The sequence below is a fragment of the Rhinoraja longicauda genome, chromosome 20, assembly GCF_053455715.1.
Source record: "Rhinoraja longicauda isolate Sanriku21f chromosome 20, sRhiLon1.1, whole genome shotgun sequence".
In the NCBI taxonomy this organism is placed as follows: Eukaryota; Metazoa; Chordata; class Chondrichthyes; order Rajiformes; family Arhynchobatidae; genus Rhinoraja; species Rhinoraja longicauda.
The window spans coordinates 18,937,536-18,958,330 of record NC_135972.1 but is presented as its reverse complement, the minus strand read 5'-3'; the positions used below and the strand labels follow the sequence as shown (position 1 = coordinate 18,958,330).

The 20,795-nt window shown below is 53.2% G+C and overlaps 1 protein-coding gene across 2 annotated transcripts in view; it reads right to left on the bottom strand.

Annotated features, from left to right (window-relative positions):
* Window positions 1-20,795, bottom strand: part of LOC144603608 (tetraspanin-9-like) — a 58,944-nt gene that overhangs the window by 18,908 nt on the left and 19,241 nt on the right. The window contains exon 2 of one of the 2 annotated variants that reach the window (XM_078417088.1): window positions 19,136-19,215. In XM_078417088.1, the coding sequence (XP_078273214.1) occupies window positions 19,136-19,198 (63 nt within the window). In that variant the 5' untranslated portion in view covers window positions 19,199-19,215. Of the gene's footprint in view, window positions 1-19,135; window positions 19,696-20,795 lie in introns of those variants that run through there. The other variant, XM_078417087.1, reaches the window with a different exon arrangement.

Below are 20,795 nucleotides of genomic sequence, written 5' to 3'. Positions count from 1 at the left end.
TGAAAGCATTCACTACTGTTTCATTTTATTTGGGGTTTTTTCCGGAATCAATGTAAATGCTGAACACCCCAGGGTGAAGGTGGAGGGGTGAGGGGAGAGGTGAGTGGTGGGGGGAGAGGCGAGGGGAGGGGGGGAGAGGCGAGGGGAGGGGGAGAGGCGAGGGGAGGGGGGAGAGGCGAGCGGAGGGGGGAGAGGCGAGGGGGAGAGGCGAGGGGAGAGGCGAGGGGAGAAGGGAGAGGCGAGGGGAGGGGGGAGAGGCGAGGGGAGGGGGGAGAGGCGAGGGGAGGGGGGAGAGGCGAGGGGAGGGGGGAGAGGCGAGGGGAGGGGGGAGAGGCGAGGGGAGGGGGGAGAGGCGAGGGGAGGGGGGAGAGGCGAGGGGAGGGGGGAGAGGCGAGGGGAGGGGGGAGAGGCGAGGGGAGGTGGAGAGGCGAGGGGAGGGGGAGAGGGGAGAGGCGAGGGGAGGGGGGAGAGGCGAGGGGAGGGGGGAGAGGCGAGGGGAGGGGGGAGAGGCGAGGGGAGGGGGGAGAGGCGAGGGGAGGGGGAGAGGCGAGGGGAGAGGCGAGGGGAGAAGGGAGAGGCGAGGGGAGGGGGGAGAGGCGAGGGGAGGGGGGAGAGGCGAGGGGAGGGGGGCGAGGCGAGGGGAGGGGGGAGAGGCGAGGGGAGGGGGGAGAGGCGAGGGGAGGGGGGAGAGGCGAGGGGAGGGGGGAGAGGCGAGGGGAGGGGGGAGAGGCGAGGGGAGGGGGGAGAGGCGAGGGGAGGTGGAGAGGCGAGGGGAGGGGGAGAGGGGAGAGGCGAGGGGAGGGGGGAGAGGCGAGGGGAGGGGGGAGAGGCGAGGGGAGGGGGGAGAGGCGAGGGGAGGGGGGAGAGGCGAGGGGAGGGGGGAGAGGCGAGGGGAGGTGGAGAGGCGAGGGGAGGTGGAGAGGCGAGGGGAGGTGGAGAGGCGAGGGGAGGTGGAGAGGCGAGGGGAGGTGGAGAGGCGAGGGGAGGGGGAGAGGCGAGGGGAGGGGGAGAGGCGAGGGGAGGGGGAGAGGCGAGGGGAGGGGGAGAGGCGAGGGGAGAGAGGCGAGGGGAGAGAGGCGAGGGGAGGGGGAGAGGTGAGGGGAGAGACATGAGGAGAGGGTGGATGTGAAGGGAGGTGGTGAGGGTGGGCTGTTGAGAGTTGAGGTATGGTGAGGGATGAATGGGGTCTCTCCCACTACCTGGGGGATGGCTAATTTTCTGCCAGCATCTCACAGGCGTAGCCCACTCAACGGGCACAGAGCCCACAGCCCATGCCCCCCTTTACCAACGACCTCTGTAACTGGGGATGGTACGGTCTACAAAACCCACCGCCGTTACTGCAGCACCTTCCAAACCCATCCCACAGGGAGAGGAGGGCAACACCACCACCCACAGGTTCCCCTCCATCCATCATCGTTCCTTCACCAGGTGACTGCTCGGTGACCGCCTGAGTCCCGTCCAGTCCGGGCCCGACGTTTTCACATCTTAGGTAGACACAAAATGCTGGGGTAACTCAGCGGGTCAGGCAGCATCTCTGGAGAGAAGGAATGGGTGCCGTTTCGGATCGAGACCACCTCTTCAGACATCTCACACTTCACATCTTACACTTATCGATTGATTTCACACCTTACCCTTCCATATCGCTAGTTTCTCTCTCCCCTCACTCTCAGTCTGAAGAAGGGCCTTGACCCGAAAAGTCACCCATTCCTTCTCTCCAAAGATGTCGCCTGTCCCGCTGAGTTACTCCAGCACCATTGTGTCTATCTCCTGAGCTCAGTGGTGGGGCAGGATGATCGGGGACTGGGGGGAGGGAGGGGTCACATTGTGTAGGACCTCCTCACACAGCGCTCCCTACACATTGTGTAGGACCTCCTCACACAGCGCCCCCTACACATACTGTGAGGCACAAGGGACAGAATCACTGTGAGGTGGTGACTCACACACACAGCATAGAAACAGGCCCTTTGGCCCAACTCCTCCATGCTGACCAACATGCTCCATCTGTGCGAGTAGAAGTAGAAGTTATAGGAGTAGAATTAGGACATTCGGCCCATTATGTCTACTCCACCATTCAATCATGGCTGATCTCTGCCTCCTAATCCCATTTTCCTGCCTTATCCCCATAATCCTTGACACCTGTTCTAATCAAGAATTTGTCTATCTCTGCCTTAAAAATATCCACTGTCTTGGTCTCCACAACCCTCTATGGCAATGAATTCCACAGATTAACTACCCTCTGACTAACGTAGTTCCTCCTCACCTCCTTTCTAAAAGAGCACCCTTTAATTCTGAGGCTATGACCTCTGGTCCTACTCTCCCACCTGTGGAAACATCCTTTCCACATCCACTCTGTCTATGCCTTGCATTATTCTGTAAGTTTCAATGAGGTTCCCCCCGCAACCTTCTAAACTCCAGAGAGTTCAGGCCCCGTGCTGTCAAATGCTCATCATATGTTAACCTACTCACTCCTGGAATGTCGTCTGGACCCTCTCCAGAGCCGGCACATCATTCCTCAGGTATGGGGCCCAAGTTTGTTCACAGCACTCCAAATGTGGCCTGACCAGCGCATTATAGAGCCTCAGCATTGATGGGTTGAATGGCCTAATTCTACTTCAATTCCTTATGACCAGCATTACATCTCTTTTTGCATTCGAGTCCTCTTGATATACACCGATCAGCCAAAACATTATGACCACTGACAAGTAAAGTAAATAACATTGGTTATCTTGTTACAATGGCACCTGTCAAGGGGTGGGATATATTAGGCAGCAAGTGAACAATCAGTTCTTGAAGTTGATGCAGGAGAAATGAGCAGGAGTAAAGACCTGAGCGACTTTGACAAGGGCCAAATTGTTATGGCCAGACGACTGGGTCTGAGCATCTCTGAAATAGCAAGGCTTGTGGGGTGCTCCCGGTCAGCAGTGATGAGTACCTACCGACAGTGGTCCGAGGAGGGACAAACCACAAACCGGCGACAGGGTGTTGGGTGCCCAAGGCTCATCAATGCGTGAGGGCAACGAAGGCTATCCCGTCTGGTCTGAACCGACTGTGGGAAGACGACAAGCCGGTGGAGGGAGTGTGATGCTCTGGGCAATGTTCTGCTGGGAAACCCTGGGTCCGGCCATTCATGTGGACGTCAATTTGACACGTGTCACCGACCTAAACATCGTTGCAGACCAGGTACACCCCTTCATGGCAGTGGTATTCCCTGATGGCAGTGGCCTCTTTCAGCAGGATAATACATCCTGCCACACTGCACACGTTGTTCGGGAATGGTTTGAGGAACATGATGAAGTGTTCACGGTGTTGCCCTGGCCTCCAAACTCTCCAGATCTCAATCCGATTGAGCATCTGTGGGATGTGCTGGATCGACAAGTCCGATCCACGGTGGCTCCCCCTCGCAACTTACAGGGACTTGAAGGATCAGCTGCTAATGTTTTAGTGCCAGATCCCACAGGATACCCTCAGGGGTCTTGTAGAGTCCATGCCCCGGCAGGTCAGCTCTGTTTTGGCGGCACACGGAGGACCAACAGCATATTAGGCAGGTGGTCATAATGTTTTTGCAGATCGGTGCAAATGCCAGCATTGAATTTGCCTTCCCACCATTACTCCCACCTTCCCACATGTGGCCCATGTATCCCTCTAAAACGTTCCCGTCCATGTACCTGTGCCGTTTAAATATTGTTATAGTACCTGCCTCAAATACCTCCTCTGGCAGCTCGGTCCATGCACCCACCGCCCTTTGTGATCCGAATCCCCTCACAGAACGAGTCCAGGACTGTGAGAGGAGCAACGAGGAGACACGCTCCCCCTCCCCCTCCCCCTGGTGGGATCAGGGCTGACTATTGTCACAGCTGCCTCACATCAGGAGCCTGACACGAGGCAGCAACTGCTCACCCCCCGCTTCCCATGGAGACAGTTAACTGGTGGGATCCTGGCATAGCTGGAAACATGAGACGAGGCAGCTGCAACACTGAGCCAGGCTGGGACTGCTGCTGCACCCTGCTGCATGCCTGCACCGTGCTAGGGCTGCACCCTGCTGCACGCCTGCACCCTGCTGCACCCTGCTGCAAGCCTGCACCGCGCTAGGGCTGCACCGTGTATGGATGTCCACACAGCTGGCTACTCGTGGGTCATGTCGCCCGGCTGAAGAGAGCTCCACTCCACAAAGAGGACTACCTGCCCTTTCCCACTGAACACAATCCTCCACAGGCTGACCAGTGCTGTCTGAGGGTTCAGCATGACCCCCCTCCCTAGTTGCCCAGGCTGACCAGTGTAATCTGGGGGTTCAGTGTGACCCCTCACTCCCCCTTGTTGCCCAGGCTGACCAGTGTTATCTGGGGGTTCAGTGTGGGGAACAGTCAGAGTCTCAGTTGAAGCCACCACATCAGATGTCGTTGACTCTTCCTCCATTTTCTTTATCCACACCCTCTAAGCAGGTTTTTCGACACCTCACCAGATGGCTTCTGGAGTCCAAATTGACCACGTCAACGGCAGTTACCTTCTTGGTCTCTCGAGAATTTCATCAACAAACTCCAGCAAGTTACGTGGGCACAATATATCCTCAAATCTACGCTAACTTTCTCTGATCAATCCACACTTGTCCAAATGACTGTTAACTCTGTCCCTCATTACTGTTTCCAGGATGTTCTTCAAGGCTACGATTAAGGATGGTCCATTATTGGCCAAAGCACATCAATAAGGAGGCCAGAAGTGGCTGAAACAACAACGTGGGAGACGCTGGCCAGAGTCAGTCAACGAGAAACATCAGAAGGAAATATTCATCACTGTGAAGGCAAGACTGCAAAAAGGCAGACACTCCGAGTAAAATGAGTCTGCTCTCACAGTGGAAGGCACCAGAGGTGTCCCAGTCATAGAGTCATACAACAGGGAGACAGGCCCTTCAGCCCAACCCATCCATGCTGGCCTAGATGTCTATCTGAGATAGTCCCATTTACAGATTTGACACATATCCATATAGTGTGGAGTGAGGATAACGCCTGGGGTGAGACAGTCACTGGGCAGTGTGCCGAGGGTGAAGGTGCCATGTACGACACATGCTGACTTACTCTGAGTTTGCCTCAATTCCTTCAGCCCACAAGGTTGGATCTCGAGTAAACGTTGAACTGGTCATTGATCTGGTGATCTTCTGAACTGGTCATTGATCAGTGTACAGTCAACAGATGGTCAGTGCACCGGTCAACATACGGTCAGCCCACCAGTCAGTATGTTAGTCAGTGCATTGTCAGCATATGGTCAGTATGCCAGTCAGTGTACTGGTCAGCATAAAGGTCGGCGTGTTTGGCGGTGGACCCGTCAGTGGACTGTCAGTTGTAAACTGCAGGGTCCGGAACAGTTCTCAGGTTGGCCAGAGCTTTCTTCAGAGTTTTGTTTTTAAAACGGTGATTGCTGCGTTTATAAATAAAGATGAAGGATAGAGACACAGTGGCTCCTGAGAGATTAAATATTCTGCACTGGGGGAGGGGAGAACTTGTTGGAAACAATCTACATTCAAGGCAATCAACTGGAAGAGGTTTACCCTGATTAAGTTTGCTTTTTGTGAAGAGTTTAGGGTCCGACAGGCCTTGCACACATCGACACACAAAGTAACATCAGCACTCCCCATCCACCCATCACCATGAGACCAGGTCCAAATCTCATTCGACAGGAACAGCTTCTTCCCCTCTGTTATCAGGCTTCTGAACGGTCCCTCCATAAGCTAGGGTACTGTCCCATTCACCTCTACCCCATTGGGGACATTGGACTTTGTCTATGGAACTGATGCGTGACAATGCCGAGAACTACATTCTGCACTCTGTATCTTCCTCTTTGCTCTACCTGTTGTACTTGAGTTTGACTCTATTATATTTATAAATACTATTATCTGATCTGATAGCAAACAAAACAAAGCTTTTTACTGTACCCCAGAACACGTAGCAACAAACCTAAACATAAACACAAGAGACATGATCCACACACACCTGTCCACCCTTCCCTCAACACACAGCAAGAGCCCGACCAGCTCTCTTTAAACAACGATGTTACCATCAGAGGTCATTTTCGGTTCCTAGCGCTGGTAATATTGTAAACCAGCCAGGATACCTAACGTGTCTTATGCCATGGCCAGCCCTCTCACCCCATCAGTCAACACTCTGTGGACAATCTTCTGCTTTAGGAACAGCAGATAACTCAATAACTCACTGACTGATAACTCTCTCAACCATCACTTCTTCTTCTTCTTGCGTTTGAGGCAGCAGAAATTATGTGACGCCCTCCAGGCGCTGTAGCCAGTGCAGTGTGCTGTTGTCAAGGGCTGTAAGGTCTACCCCTCCACCAGGGGGATGGAGGACAGTGCAGTCAACAAAGCAGTGCAGTTACCATCACTGATAACTCAACACTGACTGATAACTCTCTCAACCATCACTGATAACTCAACTCTGACTGATAACTCAACACTGACTGATAACTCGCTCAACCATCACTGATAACTCAACACTGACTGATAACTCTCTCAACCATCACTGATAACTCAACACAGAAAACTCAATAGATGCTGACCATATCTCAACGCCCCCACCTTGTCATGAGGAGTGGAGGTTAAATGCCAGCGTGCTACGATGCCCGGATCCTGGGTGAATGGGTCTCGGCAGCCATCCACTCCATAGTCCCAGCTCCCACCGATGGTCCAACTTGACCAACTCCCCTCAGTCCGGGGCCTACTGGCCGGCAGGGTTTTGCCATCGCCAGTCCACTGGGCTGTACAAACCTCACTCAAAATAAATGGATTGTTCCAAGTGCTCCAGGTTTCGGGGGCAGGACTGAGAAGCCCCTCTCTGTCTGTGGTGCCCGTGTGGATGTGCACGGTAGTCTCGGTTTGATGGGTCAGGCTTCTGCCCGGTCACACCGGGAGAGCTTCTGCAGCCTGGACACAACTGATTTCGGCCAAGATTCACTCAGCACACGTAATTTATGGAACATCCACTGAATACTTCCTCCTTCTGTCTTGTGAAAGTTTCCTATTCTGTGGCAACTCCACAGATGACTCTGACGGTAAAGGCCAAGAACCTGCCAGACTGTTGTCCAAGGGGAGCTGGGCCATGAACTGGGGGGGGGGGGAAGGAATCCCGCGCCGTGCTCTAGGTAACTCCAGAAGCTGCTTACGATTCCCGCCCCTCCCTCCCCCGAGTTTAGGAGGTCATGCGACAGACTGTAAACAGTGGCCTTGCCCCAATAACCCACACCCCAGTGTGAACAATCCCAAACATCACAACTACTACAACAGGTGCAGCAACAATGAGACAGGCCTGAGGCAGGATCCCGACCCCAAACGTCGTTTACCCAAGTTTGCTTTTTGTGAAGAGTTTAGGGTCAGACAGCCCTTGCACACATAAAATTGATTGAGAATAATCAGCCATGATCACATTGAATGGCGGAGCTGGCTCAAAGGTCCAAATGGCCTCCTCCTGCACCTATTGTCTATTGTCTATAAAATAACATCAGCACTCCTCATTCACCCATCATCCTGAGACCCGATCCCAAACTCCCCAGACAGGAACAGCTTCTTTGCCTCTATTATCAGGCTTCCGAAACGGTCCTTCCATAAGCTAGAGTACAGCCCGATTCACTTCTACCCCATTGCAGACATTGGACTTTGTCTATGTGCTACAAGACACTATGAGAACTATATTCTGCACTCTGTATTTTCCCCTTTGCTCTATCTCTTGTACTTGACTTTGTGCTTGGCCTTGGTGCACCAGCATCTGCAGCTCCTTGTTTCCACAATGAGACAGCTGTAAATGCAGGCAGCATCTTGAACCAACTGAGTCTGTTTAAAAAGCCTTCCTTTTGCACGGTAACTTTTATTAAGCTGTTCCAGACTTCACCATCACAAAAGATGTTCCAAGAGTTGGATGCTGGGCTACATTAGCTGGTGTCTTTTATTGAATAATTGCATTTCGTTGGTCAGATAGTCTTAATTTGAAACAGCAGTAGTGAGCTTGCACAGAGTGGCCACAGATGCGAGTCCCTGATGGAGCGGTCTGTCTGATGGGCTGCACTCTCTCAACTCGCCACTGCTGCCCTCCTCCCCCCAAATCTCCCCCGTCTCCCTCCCTCCCCCCCCCCCAATCGCTTCATGTTGATATGTGATAGGAGCAGATTGGGCCATTCAGCCCATCAAGTCTACTCCACCATTCAATCATGGCTGATCTAACTCTCCCCCTCCACCCCATCCTCCTGCCTTCTCCCCATAACCCCTGACACCCGTACCAATCAGGGATCTATTTCTGCCTTTAACATATCCATTGATGGCCTCCAGTCTTCTATGGCAATGAATTCCACAGATTCACCACCCTCTGACTAAATAAATCCCTCTTCATCTCCTTCCTAAAGGAATGCCCTTTTATTCTGAGGCTGTCACATCTGGCCCCTAGACTCTCCCACAAGTGGAACCATCCATTCTATTTAAGCCTTTCACGATTTGATAAGTTTCAATGAGGTCCCCCCTCATCTTTCTAACCTCCAGCGAGTACAGGCCCAGTGTCGCCAAACGATCATCATACGTTAACCCACTCATTCCCGGGATCATCCTTGTAAACCTCATCTGGATTCAAGTGTCACCACATCCTACGTCAGATAAGGCCCCCAAAATTGCACACAATACTCCATATACGATCCGACCAGCACCTTGTAAAGGCCTCAGCATTCCGTCCCTGTATCTGTATTCTCGTCCTTTCAAAATAAATGTCAGTGTCCTCGCCAGGCTCCTCCTGAGCTGCCCTGGGCTGAGCGTTGGGGACTTGCCAACCAGTTCCTCGACACTCCACTCCGCAAGGGAACGTGACGCAGAGCTCGAGAACACATCCTGCTGAGCACCACGCTGAGAACAGACGGCAGAATTAGACGGCCACTCACGTCACAGGCTAAGGAGTTTCGGCATTTCTCCAGCAACTGCCAATTTCTACATATGCACCATATGCTGCTGCAATGTATCACAGCTTGGTCTCTGTCCAAGACCGCAGGAGATTGCAGAGTGTTGTGCATGTAGCCCAGTCCATCACACGGACCAGACTCCCGACCATCAACTCCATCTACACTTCACACTGCCTCGAGAAAAGACCACTCACTTCTCTCTTCTCCCCTCCACCATCGGGAAGAAGGTACAAAAGCTTGAAAGCTCCAGATACAGGAACAACTCCCATCCCACTGTTGCCAGTCTACTGAACGGACTTCTTGTACGCTCGGGATGAATTCCTGATGTCCCAGCCTGTCTTGTTACTGCCCTTCCAATTTCTTTCTCTTTCGCTGTAACATTATATCCCACACAGTGGTCCTTTTCCATTCGTGCACTACCTTGGTGTGTTTCATGATCGTATGATTTGCCAAAGGCTTTCACTGTATCCCGGTACACATGACAATAATAAACTGATGATGGTAACAACCCAAGGGCAGTCTCTGTCACCGTACCACTGGAATCAGCTCTGTGGCCGGGTCCGGACTGGGATTATGGCCTTGTCTGGACCCGAGGGGAGTGGTCAAAACCCAAACTGGGGGAGACATGCTACCAATCCTGACCCAGCGATTCACCCTGCCAGGACTAACCAGGGGGCTGGTGGCCTGACTATTGTCCAGTGCTGTTTTACCCTTGAGCACCCACTCTTTCACCAGGACCTGCACCTATTGTCTATTGTCCTGCACCTATTGTCTATTGTTAGATAGAGCTCTTATTGTTAGCGGAGTCAAGGGAAATGGGGAAAGAGCAGGAACGGAGTACTGATGGTGGATGGTCAGCCATGATCACACTGAATGGCGGTTGCTGGCTCGAAGGGCCGAATGGCCTACTCCTGCCCTTGTCTATTGACCAACCCTTACTCTTTCCCTAACTACCATGAAAGTTTCAGAACTGCCGTCACCATTCCCACAGTGTTCCCCGCCAACACTTCGACTACCTGCATGCTTTCATTCCCTAGGTCAGGTACAGGCCATAGTTCTATCGGAGAATACTCTTGGGCACAGTTGACAAATGTCTCCCCATCTCTGCTCCTCGCATTAAAGCAACATTGGAAAGTCAGAATCCCCCACTACCATCCAGAACTGAAAGTGCTCAGCATTACTTTAATTAATTTGGAATTGAGTTGCTGTCGATCAAGTCAATTAATTCACATCATCTGCAGAAATGCAAATACATTTCCTGATGAGTTAAAAACAGGACCCTCTGCATAAATACCCCACATTACATTGATACTCCTTGTGATGCACATCAGTCTTCACAGATGTTTGAAAGAATGAAACATTGTTTTGACAAAATTACTGCTAGGTATTCACATACACCTCGAAGGGCAGTTTGCCACGGCCGCCTGATCGCGATATTCCACAATGTTACGTTGCCCAAGGCTCTCAGAGACTTTAACGACTGATTCCAGGAGAAACCATGAGTTGGAAAGTTTCATTGGATCCCTGAACTGCAAATTTAGAAATGAGACGTTATGGCTAATGTGAACAATGCAAATTAGTAGCGAGTCAGGTTGGGAAATCAAATCAATGCGACATCACTGGGTTACGAGGAACTACTCCCTCGGGTCCGCCCGAATCGGGATGACAGACTGTCACGGACGATCGGGTCAGTGAACAATCACTGCTCCGGCGACTCTCAGCTACTGCACAAGTCAGCGGCATCTGTACAGAGAAGAAGCCCTCTCAGTGCAGGGGGGGGGCAAGGCTAGGGGGCATAGCTTTAAGGTGAGAGGGCAAAGTTTAAAGGGGATGTGCGGGGCAAGTGTGTTTTTCTTTTACACAGAGGGTGGTGGGTGCCTGGAATGTGCTGCCAGAGCTGGAGGTTGAGGCAGATACACCTGTGGTGTTCAAGAGGCTTTGTGTAGTGTATATGGTTTTAGCAAGGATTTTGACACATGACATGCTGGCTAAGTACTAAGCCCTTGGGATCCAAGGACGAGGGATATTGGACTCACATTGGCTCGGAGGCCAGAGGCACGGTGATAGTTGAGGGGGTTTTGGGACTGGAAACAGTGAGAAAGTTCCTCAAGTTAGTGTCTGCCCCTCTCTTTTTTAAATATATATATATATATTGATTTAGAAGACGGTTAGATTTTAGTTTTAGAGATAGAGCGCGGGAACAGGCCCTTCGGCCCACTGAGTCCGCACCGACCAGCGATCCCCGCAAACTAACGCTAACCTGCACACACTGGCGACAATTTACATTTATACCAAGCCAATTAACCTACAAACCTGTATGTATTTGGAGTGTGGGAGGAAACAAAAGATCTCAGAGAAAACCCATGCGGTCACGGGGAGCACATACAAAGTCCGTACATACAGCACCCGTAGTCGGGGTCAAACCTGGGTCTCTGGCACTGCACACGCTGTAAGGCAGCAACTCTACCGCTGCGCCACCGTGCCGCCCTTTCACATGTAAGGGAGATGATAAAGTCATTTGTAGAAGATAGCAACGTTGCTAATGTGGTTGACAAGGAGGACGAGCTGCAGGAGGATCGAGGGTCTGATTTCCCAGGCAGAGTAGCTCAGGGTCAGACCCAGGGCTGGTGAGGGGGGTCCTTGCAAGTCACAATTCCGGCAGTAGAGTTGCTGCCTTACAGCACTTGCAGCAGCAGAGACCCAGGTTCGATGCTGACTACAGGTGCTGTCAGTATAGAGATGGTACATTCTCCCCGTGGCCTTGTGGACAAGTCTGAGGCAGCTCGCCAGCATTTAGGACAAAGCAACCTGATGATCTGATTCCCTATTTACCCACTCAAATGACCGTTGACTTGATTGCAAACAATGGCACTAGCCTGGGATGCCAACTTGGTTAGCATGGACAAGGTGGGCCGAAGGGCCTGTTTCCATGACTCTCTCCTCGCCTCGTCCTCGCAAACCCAATCGTCAAAGGCAGCATGGGGGGGTTGGGGGATATCTGTGGACCCCCCTCCTGGATGTACCTCATCCTGATTGAGCGATATCGCCGGCCACTACTGTCGCTGGGTCTACACAGCAGTGTGGGTGACATTCACCTGAGACACTGGGAGACGACAGCCCCCCCCCTCTCTCTTGTGGACAGTCAGTGAAGGATGGATCAAGCCCAGCACTGGACGAGTGAGGGACGGGGATGCACAGAGTCATTGGGAGGATCAGAGGGAGCACGGAGTGGACAGGGTGGGTCACTTACAAAGAGGGCGCATGGACCAGGGGTTGCAGCCTTGCCCTTGGCATAAGCCGTGTCAGCCTCTGGCACATGGGCCTGTCTGCTTCAGGAGGCTGCAGGCTGAAGCATTTTCTGGGCCTCGCCGTCTCACCGCTATCGTGATCAGTAGCGTCTCGCTCTGCACCTCGCCATCTGTGCTCCGTGTGATGAGGGGGCCGTTAGTTACGGAGTGCTGGCAGCAGAGAGAGAGAGAGGCAGTGCTGCGGGAGGCACCAGGCATGTTACACGCCGTGCCATGCAGTTACGGCAACTTGTGGTGAAGCGGTTGCCCAAACTACTCACTGCTCAATTGAATTAACTTCACGGGACAGACACGCCTGATCAATTTTAGATTTAGATTTAGAGATACAGCGCGGAAACAGGCCCTTCGGCCCACCGAGTCCGCTCCGCCCAGCGATCCCCCGCACACTAACACTATCCTACACACACTAGGGACAATTTTTTACATATTACCCGGTCAATTAACCTACAAACCCGCACATCTTTGGAGTGTGGGAGGAAACCGAAGATCTCGGAGAAAACCCACGCAGGTCACGGGGAGAACGTACAAACGGTGCCCATAGTCAGGGTCGGCAGCAACTCTACCGCTGCGCCACCGTGCCGCCACATTTCTCGCACAATGAAAGTCCAAGCCGTGCCCCACATCCCTGGGCTCCTGTGCGTTGGTTGTGTGTGCAAGCTACACACATGATACACACTGCAGGTCAGGACGGTGATGGATTGATGAACATGGAGGCATTTAGCCAGTACAGCACACACGTGGTGGAAATATTCACGTGATTGTTCAATAAAACTTGAAAGTGCTAGGCTGAAGAAGTTGATGATTTCCATCGAGTGCAAGGGCAGGTTGGCAGGTAGTTAGCCCACATAACCAGTGCCCCTATAATACAGGAGCCCTCACAGAAACCCCCCACACAAACCAAGCCTCATAAAACCAGTGCCGGCATTGCCCCCACAGAAACCGGGCACCACAAACCAAACCCCATAAAATTGGTGTGTCCCCCCCCCCCGGGGGCCTGTCTGCCATCTTTCTGCCAATGGTGTACGTGGACAGAGTTTCACGCCCTCAGGGTCCAGTGGGATTTCCAGCAATGCTCAGGAACGGTGTTGCTAGGGGGGTCACGGCTGATACATCTCCTCCCGTACCACGTGGCTCCATGGATCTGCTGAATTCTCCACAGCCCAGGGGTGGTCCCTGTCACACCACAATAAACAAAAGGCCGTTCACGGGCCGCGGGGCTCGGAACAGTCCGGAGACAGGAGCGTGGCTGGATCAGACTAGGCACTGGCCGCTCTGTCAGTGAGCCGGGCCAAGCCAGGCCAGTGACCAGAGAGCAGCGGAGACCACGAGGGCTCTGTGAAGACCATGGGTGTATTGGGAGCAGACGGACAGGACCCAGAGCCAGCTACAGGAAGACCAGCGAGGCTACATCAGGGAGCGAATTTCAATGATCCATGAAACATGATACGACAGGTTCTCTTTTATATACACAGCTGATTCAGATAACTTTCTCCAACCAAGCTCAAGACTTGGTCCAAACATAGTTACAGCTTCTAAATAATAACGAGGATTTATCTCCATCATGGAGCTAGGAGGGGGGTGTGGGATGTGGAGCAGGAGACTAGGCAGAGGAGGGGAGCGGGACAGAATGGGATGGAGATAAAGTAGAATCACCACTCGGCAACCACGAGATTTGCAACCACGTTCAGTGGGAAATGCCAAGTGGTGTGGTAGTTAGTTATACAGTGTGGAAGCAGGCCCCTTCGGCCCAACTTATCCATGACAACCAAGATGCCAACCAAACTGTGATCGATCCCGATCCCTCCCAAGATTCTACCGTCACAGGAGCCCGACTCCCACAGACTCCACGTGGTCCTGAGAAACGGCTGGGAGCGCCGGAGCCAACATCGCGGACCGTACAACATCACCGCGGTGGTACTGGAGACCTGCTCTCCAGACCTCTCTGTGCCTCTGGCCAAGCTGCCCCACTCCAGAGACAGCACTGGCATGCGCCCGGCAACGTGAAATGGACCAGACACGGCCTGTTCACAGAGACGAGGACAAATCAGCCCGATCACCAGCCACGAATCACCAGTGACTCTGCCCACTCCCAAACAGTCACTCGCATAAAGCGTCCCATCTCCTGGTTGGATTTCACCGGGACCCTCAACTCCACACCTCCCAACAGACCCATCAGAGCTGCTACTTGCAGGGTTAAAGTGGCGACCCTTGCATTCATTGCACTAAGCGTGGCACTAAAAAGGTGCAGCGAAACCGTGTGAGAAGGGGAACGCTATCGTAGGACCGAGGGTCACAGGAAGGAGAATCACTGCTCTTTGAAAGGAGAGGTTTTGGACAAACGCTTTTCAGACAGAGGGGCCCCGCAGGGATCAACGATGCACCTGCACCAACTCAGAAGATGAAGGACAACTCGTACCAACTTCTACAGATCCACATCAAGATACATCACAGCTTGGTCTGGCAACAGCTCTGCCCAAGCCCAACGATATACATTAATGACTTAGACGAAGGGATTAAAAGTACCATTAGCAAATTTGCAGATGATACTAAGTTGGGGGGTAGTGTGAATTGTGAGGAAGATGCAATAAGGCTGCAGGGTGACTTGGACAGGTTGTGTGAGTGGGCGGATACATGGCAGATGCAGTTTAATGTAGATAAGTGTGAGGTTATTCACTTTGGAAGTAAGAATAGAAAGGCAGATTATTATCTGAATGGTGTCAAGTTAGGATGAGGGGGAGTTCAACGAGATCTGGGTGTCCTAATGCATCAGTCAATGAAAGGAAGCATGCAGGTACAGCAGGCAGTGAAGAAAGCCAATGGAATGTTGGCCTTCGTAACAAGAGGAGTTGAGTATAGGAGCAAAGAGGTCCTTCTACAGTTGTACCGGGCCCTGGTGAGACCGCACCTGGAATACTGTGTGCAGTTTTGGTCTCCAAATTTGAGGAAGGATATTCTTGCTATGGAGGGCGTGCAGCGTAGGTTCACTAGGTTAATTCCCGGAATGGCGGGACTGTCATATGTTGAAAGGCTGGAGTGATTGGGCTTGTATACACTGGAATTTAGAAGGATGAGGGGGGATCTTATTGAAACATATAAGATAATTAGGGGATTGGACACATTAGAGGCAGATAACATGTTCCCAATGTTGGGGGAGTCCAGAACAAGGGGCCACAGTTTAAGAATAAGGGGTAGGCCATTTAGAACGGAGATGAGGAAGAACTTTTTCAGTCAGAGGGTGGTGAAGGTGTGGAATTCTCTGCCTCAGAAGGCAGTGGAGGCCAGTTCATTGGATGCTTTCAAGAGAGAGCTGGATAGAGCTCTTAAGGATAGCGGAGTGAGGGGGTATGGGGAGAAGGCAGGAACGGGGTACTGATTGAGAGTGATCAGCCATGATCGCATTGAATGGCGGTGCTGGCTCGAAGGGCTGAATGGCCTACTCCTGCACCTATTGTCTATTGTCTATTGAGAGAAACTGCAGAGAATTATGGCTCACAGCCCAGTCCATCACACAGACTAGACTCGCCAACATCTACACTTCACACTGCCTCAGGAACGCTGCAGACCACTCACACCCCGGTCATTCCCACTTCTCCCCTCTCCCATTGGGCAGAAGGTACACAAACCCATGCATAGTAGTATCTGCCGGGGCAGCACGCAAGAAGCTTTTCACTGTATCTCAGTTTACGTGACAATAATAAACCAACACCAAGATTAGAAACCAACAATAACAAGGGTAGGAGGTAGGGGGGGGGGGGGGAGGTAAAGAGTCTGTTGAATGGATTGGATCCACATCACCCCAGCCCAGCCATCCCATGTTCCATTCCCCCTCTCCTCATTTTCCTGCCACCTCCCTCTCCGCTTGATTTTTTAACCACTCACCCGCATGGGGGTGGGCAATTTAAGCGGCCAATTAACCGGTCACCCTGCACGTTGCAGGGATGTCGGGGGGCACCGGAACACCCAGAGGAAACCCGCAGGGTGAACGTACAAACTCCCCGCTGAATGCCGTCGAGGTCAGGATTAAACACAGGCCATTGAGTCGTGAGCCAGCAGCACTACCTGCTGAGCAAAGATACTGGAGGAGCAAGTCAGACCACTCGACTCCAAAAACCGTAATATCTCATGGCGCCATTTTAGTAGGCAGAAAAATAACAAAAATCTGTGAATTGATAGATGAGATATATTCTGCATTTTAATGGTATCATCACACATACAGTTCCCCAAAACACTGATTACACTGCGAGAGGCATAATGGTTTTACCTACTAAAATGGCTCCTTTGCGTATTACACTTCAGTATAGGTGATTTTGACAGAGTGGTCCATCTTGCTCCCATCTATTATCTTTGCTGCTGAGCCACAGGGCCGCCCTATATCGATGATTTGGGTGACAGGGCCATGGGCATTGTACTGAGGTGCTGAAACAGCTGGGGGAAAACAAACTGTGGACGGGCGTCAACCGTGCGAAAGGGAACATGAACAGGTTACGTGAGTGGGAAAAGCCTGTGGCGGTGAATGATGAGATGAAGAGGAAGACAGAAGATTGCTTTTAACAGGTGAGATGGTGAAAGGTGAAGCAACAGCAGTGGAGGCAGAGACACTCAACATTTATACATCTTGGTGAAATACACAGAACAAGGAGGAGGCAAGAGAATGGGGCTGAGAGCAAAAAATTGGTCAACCATGATTGAATGGCAGAGTGGACGATGGGCCGAATGGCCTATTTCTGTTCCTATGTCTTATGGCCTTCATCAGAGATAGGAGCAGAATTAGGCCATTCAGCCCAGCAAGTCTACCTTGCCATTCAATCATGGCTGATCTATCTTTCCCTCTTGATCCCATTCTCCTGCCTTCTCCCCATAACCCCCGACACCTGTACTAATGAAACCGTACTTGTGGCAACAGACCAAGTGCTGGCAAATGGGGTTAGTATAGGACAAGTCAACAGGGGGTACATGTACACGGTTCTCTAAAGTGACAACACAGGTAGACAGGGAGGTGTGTGTGTGTGCGTTAGCCTGCATCGGCTGAGGCATTGAGTCGGAGTTGTGGTGATGTTACAGGTGCACAAATGTTGGTGAGGTGACACCTCGAATTTTGCACACAGTCCTGGTCACTGCATGGCAACAAAGTTGAGATTCACTGGAGTGGTGCAGCAAAGGTTCAGAAGAACACTGCCAGGGCGGGAGGGCTTGGGTTACAAGGAGAGATTGGATAGTCTCAGTCAATCTCCTCCGGTGCCATGGTGGCTGAGAGATGACATCAAAGACATGTATAAAAAATATATGAGAAGCGTAGAGAGGGTGGGTAGACCAAGTGTTTCATAGTGGGGATGTTTGAAGCTGGCGGGCAGAGGTGGGTGAGAGGGTCGAGTTTGACCGGGGTTTGAGGGGCACGTCTTCCACACATAGAGGGCGATGAGTATGCGGAGCTACCAGAGGAGGCAGGAACAATTATAACGTTTGAAAAGTGTTTGCACAAGTACTTCGACACAAAATGCTGGAGTAACTTAGTCAGCGCGTCAGGCAGCATCTCGGGAGAGAAGGAATGGGTGACGTTTCGGATCAAGAGGTCTCCTAATCTGAGGAAAGACATTCTTGCCATAGAGGGAGTACAGAGAAGGTTCACCAGATTGATTCCTGGGATGGCAGGACTTTCATGTGAAGAAAGACTGGATAAACTCGGCTTGTACTCGCTGGAATTTAGAAGATTGAGGGGGGATCTTATAGAAACTTACAAAATTCTTAAGGGGTTGGACAGGCTAGATGCAGGAAGATTGTTCCCGATGTTGGGGAAGTCCAGAACAAGGGGTCACAGTTTAAGGATAACAGGGAAGTCTTTAGGACCGAGATGAGAAAGTTTTCTTTCCACACAGAGAGTGGCGAATCTGTGAAATTCTCTGCCACTGAAGGTAGTTGAGGCCAGTTCATTGGCTATATTTAAGAGGGAGTTAGATGTGGCCCTTGTGGCTAAAGGGATCAGGGGGTATGGAGAGAAGGCAGGTACAGGATACTGAGTTGGATGATCAGCCATGATCATATTGAATGGCGGTGCAGGCTTGAAGGGCCGAATGGCCTGCTCCTGCACCCATTTTCTATGTTTCTATGTAAGATCCTTCTTCAGACAGATCTTCAGTACTGCACAAAGTACTTTGTTAGAGAGGCCCAGAGGGATGTGAAATTAATACAGGTGCAAGGATCAGTATGGATAATCCTGATGGTCAGCATAGACAATGTGCTGTACAATTCTATGACTATATGTACTGGACACTGGCTGCACAATGACCATACACAGAATCGGCAGCCACAGAAACTTGAAACCACTTTGTGAATCAACAGCAGAACGGGATCAAATCTGGGGTTCACACCCAGTCACCCCATCACTCTGACACCCCATCACCCCATCACTCCGACACCCCAGTCACCCCATCACTCCGACACCCCAGTCACTCTCCCCCATTGCAAGACTCGCCCAGAAGACTGGGTCGAAGGCAGACAGCAGGTACTTGAGGCAACACCTCCCTCCCCCTCACCAACACTCTCCCAATCACCCCCATCTCCCCCAGTCACTCCACCCAAGTCGTCACCCCCCCACCCACCCACCCACCCACCCACCGTCAAACTCACCCGGAAGGTTGAAGACAAACATCAGGTCCTTGAGGCAACAAACCCAACTCTCCCCAAACACCCCCACCTCCCAGGTAACCCCACCTCCCCTGGTAACCCCCTCCCCTCCTCTGGTAACCCCCTCCCCTCCTCCCTCCCTCGGTAACTCTTTCCCCTCCCATGCCATGTTACCTCTCCCCCCCCTCCTTCCCTCGCTGGTCACTCTCCCCCCTCCCGTGGTAACTCTCCCCTCTCCCAACACCCCCCCCCCCCCCCCCCGTTGTGGGACTCACCCAGAAGACGAGGTTGAAGACAAACATCAGGTACTTGAGGCAACACAGACACCCGGCGGCCATGCTGCACCTGTGGAACTCTAGGAGGAAGAGAAAGGAGACGTCCAGGTAAAAGACCACGTACTTGCTGCCCCGGGGGGTGGAGTAGCGGTCACCCCTCAGCCCCAGCTCCACCGGCCCACGCCCGCCCGGCCGCGAGTCGCCGTAGAAGGCGGCGGCGGTGAAGCCCCCGGCGAGCGGGGGCCCGGGGGCTGGGGTGGGCCGGGGGCCGGTGTCCCTGCTGTCCAGGGACGGGCTGCGGTGCAGAGACGAGTCCTCACTGCTCGACTTCTCCATGTCCATCCTTCAGGCTGCGCCCAGGGGCAGCGGTGAACATCAGTCCTGGTGCCGCACCGAGGGGGACCGTCCGGGCCCACCACCCGACTCCATGTACAGACACAGTGAAGTGTGGTGCCCAGCCCAGCCTACACTCACATTCCCCGCCTCTGCTCTGGGTCTGCTCTGCTCTACCCCCACACTGTGTGTGTGTGTGTGTGTGTGTGTGTGTGTGTGTGTGTACTCTCAGCGCGGGGAGACTGTCTCACTGCCCCTCTCTCCCCCTGCCCCTCTCTCCCCCTGCCCCCCTCTCTCCCCCTGCCCCCCTCTCTCCTCCTGCCCCCCTCTCTCCCCCTGCCCCTCTCTCTCTCTCACTGCCCCTCTCTCCCCCCCACTGCCCCTCTCTCCCCCCCACTGCCCCTCTCTCCCCCCCACTGCCCCTCTCTCTCCCCCACTGCCCCTCTCTCTCCCCCACTGCCCCTCTCTCCCCCACTGCCCCTCTCTCCCCCACTGCCCCTCTCTCCCCCACTGCCCCTCTCTCCCCCACTGCCCCTCTCTCCCTCACTGCCCCTCTCTCTCTCTCACTGCCCCTGCTCCTCTCTCCCCCCTCTCACTGCCCCTCTCTTTCACTGCCCCTCTCCCCCCCCTCACTTTCACTGCCCCTCTCTCCCCCCTCTGCCCTGCTCACTGCCTCCTTCTCTCCCTGTGCCCCTCTCTCCCCCTGTCCGCCTCTCCCTTTCCCGCTCTCTGGGCTCGCTGCTCCCCTCTCTCTCTCTCCCCCTTTCCCGCTCTCTGGGCTCGCTGCTCCCCTCTCTCTCTCCCCCTTTCCCCCTCGCTGGGCTCGCTGCCCGCCTCTCCCACTGCCCCAGCGAGGCTCAAGACTGGCCGGCAGCTGCAGCCACACACACTGCATGGTAACAGGACAGCCCCCGGCGGCTGCAGCACCTCCCCCGTGCCCGCCCACCATCCAATCAGGCAGGCAAGCGTTTCCCTCCGGCCGAGTGTCCGGCCTTGTGGGAGGACGGGTCAGGGTCAGGGTCAGGGAGGGGAACCGGAGCGGTCAGCCCAGGACACCGGTCAGCCTACGATCCGGACATTACCTGGACTTGCCAACCTACGTTAAAGGGAGAGGTTGGATCGGCTGGTGCTGTTTGTGGAGTGTAGGAGGCAGAGGGGTGACCTTATTGAGGTGTACAAGATCATGAAATGCACGGATAAAGTGAACACTCACAGTCTTTACCCCCCAGATTAGAGGATTCTAATACTAGAGGGCACAGGCTTAAGGTGAGAGATTTAATCGGCCCCAGGGATGAGCACTTCAGTGGACCAGAGACACCGGCGTTTC